Here is a 16263-nt window from a genome sequence, read left to right as displayed (position 1 = left end):
ATATTTTACGTTTAGTAATGATTGATGATGAAATAAAACTGAGATTTATAAGCTATTATATTGGTACTTAAAGAGTATTATAACTTCAGATACATGAATTTTTTATAACGAAAACTTATTATAGAATAAAAAGAAAGAGATTTTAATATATGTATTTTATATATTTTAAGTATGTTAAATAATATAAAAAAATAAATGTCATGTAAATACAGTAATGTAAGCCTATGTTTCTTATCAAGCTGGAGAAAATAGATATGGTATATGTTAGAGTTGTTTTTTCGCCAGATCTTTCAAAAACCGACTGCTATCATTTGAAAATTTATGTAACCAATTAAAAGTATCTCTTTCTAACTTAATTTAGTAATATCATATTTATTTTATGATAACAAATATCAAAAATGAAGGTTTCGAAGACCTTGAAAAAATGACTCAGCAAATATTTGATATGAGTTTAATATTTGTCACCCTTTAACTTATAATCTATAACACGTACTACTGCATACATTTATATATATACAGTATATATATTATATACTTCTTCATTAAACGGGCTTTTTCTCATTGATAAAGTTCATTATTGCAAGTTACTATAACTTTAAGTAAGTTTTCTTTATCTACTTTACATTTTTCTAACAGCTGTAGGAAATTCTTAATAAATGGAAACTACGGAAATATAATATAATAAAAGTAAAACTTGCAATAAATTATAACGCTAGTAAAATAATAAATATTTTAAATGGTTTGGATTTCCTTTATTTTATATTCTAGCATGATGAAATGTAATACACTCTACATGTAATTTTAATGATTGATATTTATAATGATTATGCAAACTTTAAAATATAAAAATTTATTGTTTACAATGACTACGCAATGCTAAGACAGAATTAAATACGCTGTGTTTTCTTCGTCTTATAAATTTCTTCAAATAAAATTTGCTACTCCTAAGACATTTGAAACTTAGAGGTTAGCGTTTGATATTATTTGCTTCTCGTTTTCTATTGTTACTTGAGAGAATACTGTTTGTTTATCGATACTTTGCCCTCTTTTGATATCACTGTATAAACATTATTGATATCCGAGACATTTTTCTTTTAGAAATTCAATCTAAATCTCCGATAGCTTTGAAGTTGGCGTGTTGTGAGTACACATTTGGTATAATTACTTTAATATTTATATATATATATATATATAGGCCTACTTTCTTCATTGTAGATGCTTTGTTTTCAATTATTTATAAATTCTGTTAAAATTTCTCGTAACTTTATTCACATCAGTTTTATTTTTATGCTTTTTGTAATATCTTTAAATTTTTAATTTCACGAGTTAAAAATTTATCTTAATCTAATTTTAATCACAAAATTTGATTAAAAATAATAATATTTAATAGTTTATTTTTAAAATATTAAATTTATGAATTGAATTAAAATTTTCTAATAAATTATTTAATTCACTTTTAAATTTTTAGAGCAGAAAATTTATAATTTTGAAATATCAAATATAGACTTTGAAGGCTTAAATTTTACACAGAATAAATTTAATAACAATTATTTTATATTAAAAGTAATCATATATCGATTGTAATAAAATTAATATATAGTTAAAAGGTCATTGATACCTCGAAGTCTGGAGTTTGAGACGTTTAAAGGTTGCATTGAAAAGGTTAGCCTTTCAACGTCATTTGCAGTTAGTAATTCGTATTTATTGATAAATAAATTTTAATTATCTCTACAGAATCAGCTATTATTTTATCAAAAATTAAATTTTTTTATTTGAAATTTTATATCTGATCGTTTAAAATGCATATTGACTTATTAAATTTAATATAAGTTCAAAATTACACAGACTTGTGATAAGGGATATGAATTTAAAATAGTAGAGATAATCATGCAGAGATAAATAAATAATATGTGATATTATCAAGGTAATTAACGATAAAATAAAAAAAAATTGTTATAATTAAATGCCTGATTGATGTTCTCATTTCTTAACTCTTTACTGTTTAAATCTAAAGTCTATACTGTATATAAAATTGAATATCTATCTGTATGTTCCCTACACGCTTCTAAACGGTTTGACCGATATAAATTCAATTTTTAAGAGTTACTCTTTAAGCCCTCGCAAAAAATATAGGCTACACCTCCAGATTTCGTCCCCTTGATATTAGGTGCATTCTAATTTTGCTAAATAGTATACACTTGTACGTTAAATTGACGTCATTTTCACCTCATAAGAAAACTGTAAAGATGACGACAAATTGATATAATAATGTACATTATTTGGACGTATCGAATGCATCTTTTGTAATAATGTAACTTTAATGTATTATTAGGCTATATAATAATTAGTGAAAATGTCATATGGTTCACGAATCATATTCTTAGTGAGGAATTCTAAGATTTTAATGATTTCTAAGATGAATTCGTTTTTACTTTTATTTTTTAAAATAGCTTTTCTACTGTCAACATATAGAAATTACATCTATGCCAATCATTTCATCTAAAATGTACTTTGTTTTACAAAATGCAAAATTGTATAGTAATTGCCACATACAACTTTAGAGAAACCTGCGGAATTTTTTTGCAAACTACTGACAACAGAAACTTTTAATATTGTTAAGCAATACTTCCAGATAGCTTTTACAAAACTCTTATACTAATAAATTTAATATTATATTTATGTAAAATAGCCTATTTAGTCAACCGAAAGCACTTTTTTTTACAGTTTTTTCTAAATTAAATCCTTGAATAACGCAACAGTTAGCCATAGATATTTTTTATATCATTATATATCAGAGATAATCGATGAAAGCGATACGAGATCAAATTCAATGGCACCAAAAACAACTAAAAATAAATTTTCTCCTAAGAGATAATAGTTTGAAAAGTTTTATTATACTTGTATTTGTACTAGATATAAAGTATTAAATGCTATCACTACTCGTTAAGGTTACTGAAAAACTTTACTTTATCTCCTCCTATCAGTCTTATCATGTTTATTCTTGCTTCAGCTTTGTCAAAATAACCATTAACAATTTATAATATACTATGAATTCTAATTTATATAGCTTCAAGCAAATTTTGCATGTGAGATTTAATCTTTCAAAACTTGTTATTATGACTAAGCTGAATCAACGACTTTAGCCTAGTTGATTATCTTGGCAATGAGTCAACATTGTAAATGAATGAAATGAATAAATTTAATTGACGTGTAAATTATAAATTTATTTTAATTAGATTTATTATTATTATTATTATGCAGTCTACTTTTTAAGTATTCTACCTTACGTAATTTTTTTCAAGCGGATATCATTCACAAATAAGCAAAATTTCACTTACATAAGTTAATTTAATTTATAAATATATTTAAACAATAATAAGAAATTATTTATTGTAACATCGTCGCAACGCTGGCCCACAATTTCTGTATCATATTTTAATTTAAAATACTAGTTCATGCATATATTGTTAATCGGGGTCTTCAGCCTTTAATTTTCCATATCTATTCTCGATTTACATCTAACTCCGTTCTCGAGATTAACGAAGTACGGACGGACAGAGAAACGGACAGTACTGTATATAGTGGGAATTTATAGACCTACAATTTGAAAATTTCCCAATATAAATACATTTTCTCCTTTCAAAATATATTCTGTTAAAATTTTTAAAAAATGATTTTAATTTTTTTTTATCCTCTAAAAAAATCTAAAATCTTTGAAAAAGTATTCAACTCATCAAAAATTTGTTTGTCAATGAATAATTTGAATTACTCTGTTTTAAACGTAAATTTACAGATCGTTCGTTTAAATATTGATTATTTTTCTATAAAAAATTTGAAACTTTTAAAGTTGAATGAAGTTCTAACTGATATCTTTCATAACTATATATTATCAATCTATTTTGACCTTAAATAGGCCAATTAAGATAAGCAGCTGCAGCTTTTTATGTGAATAATGGATTAATTCTGTAATTAAAATTACACGATAAATATTCATCATAATGAATTGTTGCTATGACTCATAAATTCATTTTTAGCATATTTTTTAAAAGATTGAGTAAACTGTAATTAGTTAATTATAAAATTATGTGTGGTAATTTATGTTACTATATATGCATTTCTTACAATAAAAATTTAAAATTATAGTTACATAGAGACATTATAATTGCATAGAATCAATAAAGTTATAAAAGTATATACTGTATATAGCAAATTCATTTAACATTTAAACATGTTATAATAACGTTAAGAACTATTCTATAAAATTAAAATTCGAATAATATACGCTAAATTAGAGTATATATGTATTATATACCGTACATAAGCCTTTCGCAGGGAGGATCAGTATGGCTATTTGGCTGAGTGAATACTAGCCTATCACTAAACACTAATCGCGGTTCGCCGAGTTTAGCCACGCTATGTTTTTTGGATTTTATTCATTTGTGTAACACGTAACACGTAACTGGGGCCAGTTTACCGTAGAAAGTCCTCCTGGAGGCACCTCGTTGGCAGATTGCCCAAGTAATGTATTGCTTATTCTATCAACCAATCATTTATTCTGGGCTTCGAAACCATTTACAGGCTGTCCTCATTTTACGTGGTAATACGTTCTCAGAGGAGGAGATGTAAACAAAATCGGAGTAAAATAAACTCATTTTATTATGAGATAAATAGGGATATGTTCAAGGCATCTATGAATGAATATATTCGTATAAAATTTAATAGAAACATGTTTAATACCGAAATCTTTACTAATGCAAAATAATAATAATAGAGAAATCATCTTATTCATTTACAGTCAAAATCGACGATACAATTTTTATACCGCTACTGTGTTGATAGTGCCACTGGATGCAACTTAAGTTCTTCGATAATGTCCCCATTTGAGGATGATCTATCGATGATAGGCTGGGCTGAGAATCATCCATTTTCTTAAAATATTTGTTAAAAGTTGTTTGTCGTGCTTTTCCTTTCCTCTAATTGAGAATTTCATAATAACGCACAAGTAAGTTATATAAGCTGTAGCTTAGGGCCTCGAGTTCCAAGGTGCCTCAAAAATAAAAACTACGCGCATTTTGCAACAAAAAAATCACGAAGACGAAATTTGATATGTAGTGGTCCTTTCTAAATTGTACCTTATTTTATAATATGTTGCAAATACTTTTCTACAATAAAACATTTATTATTAAAATTAATGTATTTATGTTAATTCTCTTCTATTTATGACTGATTTCGAAAATTGTAAAAGATTGGTAGGGGACCTCATACAAAGTTCGACTTAAGGCCTTGAAATGCTTAAATCCTTTTCTGTAAGGTGGTAAGATTTCGTTTAAGCTCCTTACAGTCACTTCGCTCCCAATCAAGGTTCATTTCGCAACATGCTTTAGTCAATGAGTTGGCATTAACAGAAGTCGTCTAAGGACGTCAGTTTGGCGATATCCCTTTGATATCAAATGAATCAGTTTTGTTGCTTTACACTGTAACACCATAAGCACTCCTTCGGATGAACCTTGCCAAATTTGCTAGTTCTCCTATATAAATATTTGCATTTAGCGTTTGAAAAATTATTTTATATATTGTGGAAAAAGATATTTTTGAGCTTTTTGGAAAAATTTGAAACTATCGTTGTTATGAATCAGAGTAAAATGAAGGCAGCTTGCATTATAAATAATATATTCTATTTCACCTATATTTAAGAAATATAATACACTTTTTATGGCTATTTTTGAAATATGGCTGATAGATCAAAAATGTATGTGGCTGGGGTCTCCTCAGCCACATACATACAAATGCCTTAAAAGACTTAGCCTTCTATATATTGTTACTTTACTTTTTAATAATGAACTTCAATTCCATTAAACTAATTTTCTTTCTTTTAAAAACAAGAAAATTGGATTTTACTCATTTGAAAACACGAATGAAAGCCATATTTTCATGATTGTAGAAATGACGTCTAATATTGCTCATCAGTGGCAAAGTGGATAAGACTGGTACTGTAGTTGGCCATGGGTTCACGCCTTGCCAACGGACTTCGCATGGAGTTTTCCGGGTTTTCTTCGCATTTGCAACACCCAAATAGGGGCCAGTTTCACTTAGAAAGCCCTCCCGGGAGGCATCCTCCCTCGGCAGATCGCCCTCGAGTTGTCGTAAACAAATAAATCAAATCACGTACTGTATAATATTGCATCATCTCCAGTCTTAACTTATGAGGACTTCCAGTAAAATTTACATAACGATTAAAAAATATTTACTGATTTTGCATATTATTTTTTCCAAAAAATGTTATGAAATTTTGATCAAAAACGTCATCGATTAAACGTTAGTGAGCTTGATTAGATGTTGTTAGGGCATTTATATTGAATATCAAATGAATTACAATAAATAAACGTCATAGATTGGCCAAGTTGCTGTAATAAAATATCGCTCGATGGCATCGTTGATAAATTTACGTCAAACTTTAAAAAATGATGAGTGTGAGAACAGATATTAAATTATAAGAAGGATAATATAATTAATTAATAATATTATGACATGTTGTTTATAAATTAATCGAAATGAAATTAAAATAATTATATTTAAACATTATTAATTCTCTTTCAAAATTCTGTTTTCTAGAAAGGAAATATTATATTAAAATACATTTTTCTTTTTTAAATTTAAACATTACTGTAAATGTATTCTAAATATCATGTGATATTTAGAAATTGCGCTTTCAAGAATTTTTTTACCAAGAAATAATATTCAATAGATCCAAAATTAGTTAAAGAATTCTATAACTATTCCATCCATTGACGTAGAAAATCTAAAATTTTGCTAGGATCTCACGCTTTTAGGGATTCAGACACACAAATTTAGTGTTTGCGGCTATTCGATTTTAGTTCAGTTCTTATAATTCAGCACTAACCAGAGTCTTAGATATTGTAAAATAGCAAATTTACGAGAAAACTTTTTATACTGACAAGTGAGCTTTATGTTATATAGACTTATATAAAGAAAGGTTTCGCGAATCCATACTATGGATCTCTCACAATCTAAAATCATCATCACACCATTTAAAATGAGAAAATTTATTTCTAATTGAAAGAATAAATAAAATTACAAACAAGATTTTCTTTTGAAAAAGTATCTGATACAAACTTGAAAAATTAATAAATAAAAATCGTCATTTTAATATTATTATAAAATTTTTTATAAGTTTTTTTCTTGTAATTTTGACAAAAATTATCAGCATTATTTTTTGATCTATTGATAAGAAAATATTTTAAAAATTTATATTTATAATATGTGATAACATCTAACTTACATATAATTGACAATGAGTTAAAAATATACATTTTTAGTAGTTTTTGCAGAGTTGCAGACTGTCTAATCAGTTATAGCAATCAATTTGAAATAAACATTTATTTTTTTCAGTTGTCTAGTCTAGCAATAATAGGGCAAACACAGGCCTAGTTACACCATTTACTGGCTAATGCAATGATTCTTAGTTTAGACTAGGACATAAATTACTGATAGTAAGTTAATCTTAGAAGTTAATAGGACAACTAAAATGTTAATTTAACTATTTAGGCTATCTACTGTATTGTATCGACTTCAATCCATCTCATTATTCTAGTGTTAAGGAAACGTAAATTGTTAATCAATTTATACGGGATCAATTAATGACCTCTGTGACGTTATCACTTGTTAGCACGTGATTGGCGCTGCGGTCGTTCCGTCATTGGGAGGTAAGTCGGTGCGTGGTGTGGTGTCTCATCCAATTATTTAGAACAATTATGCGTTTGATTAATATCTACGTTGGATCTTTTATCGGGAAATTATTTATAACACATGTTAGATAATTTAGATGTTATAGACCGATACAAATCTGCTTAAGTTCTCTTTTTTTGTTCGACCGTAGGATATGGCGGAAGACTGCATCCAGCAGAAAGGATTCGCATCCAACGACAGGGATGATTTTCACAATAAGATACTGGATCTGTCTCACAACGATTTAGACGGATCGAGTCTAGAAGACATCCTTTCCACGTGCGAGCAGAACGAATGTAGGAACAAGTCATACATTTATTTGCATCACAATCGTCTAAGATACCTCCCTTCGTATATAACAATGTTTAAGAATCTTCGACTATTAGATTTGAGTTATAATAACCTGAACGTTATTCCTGATGGAATACTCGAACTTGCCAGTCTCAACACACTTCTCCTTCGCAGTAATATGTTAGACGAGATGTCATTACCGAAGAATTTCGGTGATTTAACAACATTAGAAGTATTAAATTTAAGTGGTAATAACTTTAAGGTCCTCCCTCCGCAGATATTTGATTTGAGAGAATTGAGATCGCTCTACGTTGGTGGAAATCAGATAGAACAAATCCCTGGAGATATTAAAAGATTGGAAAGGTAATAATTCTTTGCTAATTTTTAAATAATTCTTTAAGTCTAGAGAATATTTCATTATGAGTAATGTAAGGAGAGCATTTCTGCGAGTGTAATTATTAAATGAATGATATGGCCTTGCTACGATTCATATTTGAAGGACTTATTAAAGTGGCGGTAATAATTTCATTTGGGTGTATAAATTTGTATGTGTGTATATGTAGAAAGATGTCATTGGTATTTTAGTTTATCTGATAAAATGATATATGTTATATGTATAATACGTTCTTAACCTGCACTCGGAGGGGTACTGAAGAGCCTTGGCACCGTCTGAACAGAAAGGAAAGCAAACACTAAATCTTTTTCTAATTAAAATTCATTTTTTCTTTGTAATGTGTCTTCTATTTCTATACTAATGAATTAGTGGTAAAGTGGGAATTTTATTGAATTTGCATTAAAAATTTTTAAAATCTGTTTAACTCTGCTCCTCAAGATTAAATCCCAAGTATGCCACTGATCTTAAATATCTAATAATTTTTCTTGAACCGACTTGAGTAGCTTGAGTAATAGATATTTAAGACTGGCTCTCTCTAAAAGTACAGAAGATTTTAGTACTGAAAATTTGTGATATCTAAATTTTAGATGTTATCATCATTTTTAATTGCACTAATACCACTACTAATATAAGTAGAAAAAATAAAATTAAAAATTAGATTTATTAGAGAAACTATTTACATGTTCTGTTTTCTCCTAAAAAAATTTTTAAAGTGTTGACAGTTGTTTTTGAAGTTACAAAAAATAAGAGTGCAAAAATATTAATACTGTATATGATAATTTTATTATTTTGATATGATTTTAGATTGTAATTTTATTTTATATTAAAAAGCTATTTAATATATATATATTTAACATAATTAAAATAATTTATCATCTATACTACAGGTCTGTTGCAAAAATTTTTTAAATCTGATTTTATATTATCAGCTTAAATTCATATTTTTAAATAAAGGTTAATATAGTACAAAATTTATAATGTAATCAGTAAAATTTTCAGTTTTATCAATAGATTAAAACGTTATTTTATCAATATTTTCATGGATAAAAAACTTTTTTGCCACTTAGTACAGTATTTGGAATTTTTTATCATTCGAGATTTATCAGTATGATTTAGACCAAGGCCATTTTCATAATTNTATATAAAAATAGATTAATAGTAAAAAATTTTAGGTTTTAATTAGGATTTATTTTTTGAATTCTCCAGTAAGCAAGTATACAATTATTTAGCCCTTTAATTAGGATTATTGTGTTGTCATTTGCTTATGTTTTTAATATAATAATTCAAATTTAAGTTGTAATTATTTTTTTATTAACAGCTATAGATTATTCCTGATTGAAAAATTCTGAAAATATAAAAAAAAATACTATATATAATAATTTTAGTTTATAACATTTTATGATTTTGAATGCAAAAATGTTTTTAACAAAAGCATAAATGAAAAATTTCTAAAATGATTAGCATGTGATACAATATCCAGATAGCACGGGGAGCATCAATGACCAGGTCAACAACCCACCCAGACATGTTAAATTAGATTGTTCAGAGAGTCAAGAGATATGGATCTCAGATTGGTGATTTGAAATAACAAAAGCATGGAAAAGGAAGCAGAATATTTTGAATGTAAGAGCAAATGGCAAAGAACAGGAGTTAAAAGCAGAACTATAATCATGAAATATTCAAATTTGCTCTGTTAGTAAAACCAAAAAGAAAAGAGAGTTAATTTTTACATACTTTAAAAACTTTAAAATTCCAGAAAATAACTTTAACAGACAAATGTTTTGATCTATTACTAAGATCAAAAACATTTGAATATTAATACATAACAAACTTAGAAACAAAAATAACAGAATATATGTGTACTAGTGATAAAATATTAGTTAACATTAAAACTTGACAGAAGAGACCTAATTTTGTTGTCGATAAATGTATCAGAGGAAGGAAAACAAGCTAGTGACCTTCATATTTAGATGATAAACAGCAATAATTTCAGAGAGATCATATGTAGATGCTCTTTTCATACTTGGACAAATTATGGAAAATTCTCCAGAATTTAAAATGCCACTATTATACTTCATTGATTTGATTTGGAAAAAGCATTAGACAGAATATTGCTGCATGACTTAACAGATATTATGACAAAACAAAATATCAATAGAAAAATAATGAACCTAATTAATGAAATGTAATACTCCTTTATTTTGAGAATATAAACGGAAAAATGCTTGGAAATGACATGACATTTGAAATAATTACTGGAATTAGACAAGTGATGTTTTTAGTCTTACAGTTTCATTCAAAACTTTATTAAATAAATAAAAATAAAAAATTCTGGTATAGAAATTGTATTATTTTACCATTAATCTAGTATGCTGATGTGGTATCAATGGGTCAGCATGAAGTGAGTTAGAGATTGCTTTATAAATTTAAGATAGATGCAGAAAAAGATAAAAATATCATCTGAGAAAACAAAATGTATGAGTTTACAAATTAGATCCAAATTGAAACTGGGCTTTAAAATAATAGGATAGGTATAATTTATATGAACTGTTTGGTTCTACAATTAAATGGAATAAGATAATACATTGTAAGTATTAAAAGATAGGAAAATATTTTAAAATAACATAATATAGAATAATGAGAATATAAAAAAGAAACAAATTAAATATATAAAATAATAGTACATGTATACATGTACACATGGGATAGAAATGACAATTGTTAAATATATAGAAAATTACGGTAGAGGAAAGTACAGGGAAGACACATTTAGATAAAATTAGATTGCAATATACAAATAGAGAAATGGACAGCTAACAGAAGATTACAATGGGAAGAATACATAACACAAAAATAGACTGCTGAAACAGATTTTACAATTGGAGATCAACAGGAGTTCCTGTTCCTCCTCTTGTAAGAGGAACACCCAGAAATCAATTGATTTTCTTTGATGGTATTAATCCATGTCTCTTGACTGTAGATTGTGCATTTAATGTATGAAGAATATTTCATTATGGTTTATTTTTTGGAAAACAGTGGGTGATCGGTTAACGAACATAATCTGTTCCAAGACTTTGTTCACTATCTGAATTGTTCATTAACCGATTATCAATTTACCATAGATTTATATGGAAATTTGATTAATTCATTCTGGAAACTCCAAAGAGACCCCCAAAAATAAAAAATATACACTTTCTTACTACATTTATTTATATGTAATAATAAAAATACATGTATACACAGTCTTGCATTTTTATTAGTCATGTTTTTTCTGTTTGTGGGGTTAAAGAATCTGTCTAATGTTGATTGATTTTCTCCCTTCTTTAGGATTTTTCGTAAGTAATTAATAGCATTGCAATTGTAGAAATCCCCAAGCCTCAACCTGGTTTGGATGCCATTCTAAGACCGTTGTTCNGATTATCTTGGCAATGAGTCAACATTGTAAATGAATGAAATGAATAAATTTAATTGACGTGTAAATTATAAATTTATTTTAATTAGATTTATTATTATTATTATTATGCAGTCTACTTTTTAAGTATTCTACCTTACGTAATTTTTTTCAAGCGGATATCATTCACAAATAAGCAAAATTTCACTTACATAAGTTAATTTAATTTATAAATATATTTAAACAATAATAAGAAATTATTTATTGTAACATCGTCGCAACGCTGGCCCACAATTTCTGTATCATATTTTAATTTAAAATACTAGTTCATGCATATATTGTTAATCGGGGTCTTCAGCCTTTAATTTTCCATATCTATTCTCGATTTACATCTAACTCCGTTCTCGAGATTAACGAAGTACGGACGGACAGAGAAACGGACAGTACTGTATATAGTGGGAATTTATAGACCTACAATTTGAAAATTTCCCAATATAAATACATTTTCTCCTTTCAAAATATATTCTGTTAAAATTTTTAAAAAATGATTTTAATTTTTTTTTATCCTCTAAAAAAATCTAAAATCTTTGAAAAAGTATTCAACTCATCAAAAATTTGTTTGTCAATGAATAATTTGAATTACTCTGTTTTAAACGTAAATTTACAGATCGTTCGTTTAAATATTGATTATTTTTCTATAAAAAATTTGAAACTTTTAAAGTTGAATGAAGTTCTAACTGATATCTTTCATAACTATATATTATCAATCTATTTTGACCTTAAATAGGCCAATTAAGATAAGCAGCTGCAGCTTTTTATGTGAATAATGGATTAATTCTGTAATTAAAATTACATGATAAATATTCATCATAATTAATTGTTGCTATGACTCATAAATTCATTTTTAGCATATTTTTTAAAAGATTGAGTAAACTGTAATTAGTTAATTATAAAATTATGTGTGGTAATTTATGTTACTATATATGCATTTCTTACAATAAAAATTTAAAATTATAGTTACATAGAGACATTATAATTGCATAGAATCAATAAAGTTATAAAAGTATATACTGTATATAGCAAATTCATTTAACATTTAAACATGTTATAATAACGTTAAGAACTATTCTATAAAATTAAAATTCGAATAATATACGCTAAATTAGAGTATATATGTATTATATACCGTACATAAGCCTTTCGCAGGGAGGATCAGTATGGCTATTTGGCTGAGTGAATACTAGCCTATCACTAAACACTAATCGCGGTTCGCCGAGTTTAGCCACGCTATGTTTTTTGGATTTTATTCATTTGTGTAGCACGTAACTGGGGGCCGGTTTACCGTAGAAAGTCCTCCTGGAGGCACCTCGTTGGCAGATTGCCCAAGTGCTGCATTGCCATAACTTAACAAACAAACATATAATAGAAATTAAAATATTTGCTTTTAAATATGGCACTTTAATTAAATAATACAAAAAGATGTGAATGTTGCACATGATAAAGTATGATTTAATATAATGTCTCTAAAATTTCTTAATTAATTTTCCTATATTATTCAGTGTAGCATATCTTTACTTAGGCATCTTTATTAATTATATATTGATGTTTGTTTATAACATATTGTATTTGTTGAATTTAATATAATTCAACAAATTCAACAAATTATACATTTAATATAATTCAACAAACATCTTTTAATAGACAAACTGACACTTTTCAACCATCTTAAATAGTCAACATCAGGTTTAAAATTTCAAACAGTAGCCATAATTAGAACAAATTTTTTAAACAAAAAGCATTCATAAGATTGATTGCAATGTCAATGTAACAAAAACTTGAAAAAGAATAGAAAAATTGATGTACTGTACTATACATTGACCTTTACAATGGAGAATGATGCTCAGATCGATCTAAATGAAGCTACCATCTTACAACCAACATGGGAATTTGACTGTCTTAAACATCTTGAAAAATTGGAAATATACAAATCAGAAGATTGATGGCCATTGATTATAAGGATGTAGACCAGGGGTGGCCAACACGAGGCCCGCGGGCCGCATGCGGCCCNTTGCATTTTTATTAGTCATGTTTTTTCTGTTTGTGGGGTTAAAGAATCTGTCTAATGTTGATTGATTTTCTCCCTTCTTTAGGATTTTTCGTAAGTAATTAATAGCATTGCAATTGTAGAAATCCCCAAGCCTCAACCTGGTTTGGATGCCATTCTAAGACTGTTGTTCTGGTAGCCTTCTACTTCAAAAGATGTTTAATAGTAGATGTTGGCATTAATCCTCTTTTTCAGAAGAAAACATGTCACCAAGTTTCTTGGTGTTCTTCATTCAAGAGTTCTTGGCAAGAGCTTCTGTCGTCAGATCCATTTCAGGTTCTATTATGAGCTCTTTGATGTTCTTTATTTCTCAGATGTGATTTTTGTTACTCCTTAAGCTGCTTGAGTCTTCTTGATTATTCAGTATCTTTCTTAGATAAGGTTGAACTGTGGCCTACTGTAGACCTGTTTGAGCCACGCTGCCCAGCAACATCAAACATCTTCTGCCCACTCTCTACCTTTGCTATTATACTCTCACCTTTTGAAAATTAAAACCCATGCAAAACTTAACAAGTGCCCACTGGAATTACAAGGGGGAGTTTCAAACTTCAGAGGAATAATATCCAATCAGTATATACCAGGTTGACTTCGATTTTGACATCTCCTGTGCTCTGAAAAGTTTTGAATTGTTGCCTGAAGACAAGGGAAGACCAATTGTTATTCATTATTTTACATCACTTCTTTTTGTGTTTGTTCTGTGAGGTGTTCATTATCTGAACATATGTTCGTTGTCCAAACATAAAAATCTTTCACGAAAGTATTCATTATCTGATTTGTTCATTAATTGATCACCCACTGTGTGAGTACAGTACTTTTTGAAGTTTTAAATATTTCATGTATTTGCTATAATAAAGTGCATAACTTTTTATTTTGAGTTTGTTTATATATGTAGGCTGTTTTATTTTTAAGTTCCAGTCTAAATCAGGACTATACACTGGGTGTTTAAAGGTGGTGAAGACTTCCACCTTTCAGACTTCCACCCAGCTTAAAACTTTTTAATGTGTGAAGACTTCCACCTCTTTCCTGAACAGAAACGTGGCTAGCAGGGCAGAGGTTTGAGACTAATGTTGATCTTCAAAACAATATTGTTAAGGCCATCTCAATTCACTGGCGGCAAAATTTTATGCTTGTCCATAGATATGACAAATTCCTCAATCTTCACAGATTATGTCAAAAAGTAACCATGTTTGTACCTAACTTGATAATAAATTCAATTTGTTATTTACAACTTGTCTTTTTTCTAATGGATCTTTGGAGCTTGAAAAAACTTCCCCTGTATATATACTCAAGATTTTATATATACAGTATATATATTAACAATTCTATATATTTTAATTGTTATTTCTGTTTTTATATAATAAAAAGGCCCACCAGTGGCCAAGTGATCTTCGTACCCTTAACACTGGGAGTTCGATCATGGGTTTGCCTTTCTTGGACGGGCTGGCCATGTGGAGTTTTCTGGGTTTTCTTCATGTCTGTAATGCCTAAACAGGGGCCAGTTTCCCTGAAAAAGACCTCCCAGAAGGCATCCCCCCCTTGGCAGATCACCCAAGTGCTGCATTGCCATAACTTAACAAACAAACATATAATAGAAATTAAAATATTTGCTTTTAAATATGGCACTTTAATTAAATAATACAAAAAGATGTGAATGTTGCACATGATAAAGTATGATTTAATATAATGTCTCTAAAATTTCTTAATTAATTTTCCTATATTATTCAGTGTAGCATATCTTTACTTAGGCATCTTTATTAATTATATATTGATGTTTGTTTATAACATATTGTATTTGTTGAATTTAATATAATTCAACAAATTCAACAAATTATACATTTAATATAATTCAACAAACATCTTTTAATAGACAAACTGACACTTTTCAACCATCTTAAATAGTCAACATCAGGTTTAAAATTTCAAACAGTAGCCATAATTAGAACAAATTTTTTAAACAAAAAGCATTCATAAGATTGATTGCAATGTCAATGTAACAAAAACTTGAAAAAGAATAGAAAAATTGATGTACTGTACTATACATTGACCTTTACAATGGAGAATGATGCTCAGATCGATCTAAATGAAGCTACCATCTTACAACCAACATGGGAATTTGACTGTCTTAAACATCTTGAAAAATTGGAAATATACAAATCAGAAGATTGATGGCCATTGATTATAAGGATGTAGACCAGGGGTGGCCAACACGAGGCCCGCGGGCCGCATGCGGCCCACTTGGAGTCATGTTGCGGCCCGCGGAGCTAGGTCAAATGAACGTAAATGTTAACTTTATTGTACATATCACCAAAAGAACATTACGTCATGAGTTATTCGTAT

At 28.1% G+C, this 16263-nt stretch overlaps 1 protein-coding gene across 2 annotated transcripts in view; it reads left to right on the top strand.

The window, feature by feature from the left end:
- Nucleotides 1-1117: 1117 nt before the first annotated feature.
- Nucleotides 1118-16263, top strand: part of LOC111631694 (leucine-rich repeat-containing protein 58-like) — a 35353-nt gene continuing 20207 nt past the window's right edge. The window contains exons 1-2 of one of the 2 annotated variants that reach the window (XM_023375999.1): nt 1118-1140; nt 7898-8400. In XM_023375999.1, the coding sequence (XP_023231767.1) occupies nt 7901-8400 (500 nt within the window). In that variant the 5' untranslated portion in view covers nt 1118-1140; nt 7898-7900. Of the gene's footprint in view, nt 1141-7708; nt 7725-7897; nt 8401-16263 lie in introns of those variants that run through there. The other variant, XM_023375998.1, reaches the window with a different exon arrangement.

Source organism: Centruroides sculpturatus, unplaced genomic scaffold (assembly GCF_000671375.1).
Source record: "Centruroides sculpturatus isolate CEXI.00-Female unplaced genomic scaffold, Cexi_2.0 scaffold515, whole genome shotgun sequence".
NCBI classification, from domain to species: Eukaryota; Metazoa; Arthropoda; class Arachnida; order Scorpiones; family Buthidae; genus Centruroides; species Centruroides sculpturatus.
Note: the sequence above shows the minus strand (reverse complement) of the source record. Positions and strands in the feature narration are given on the sequence as shown.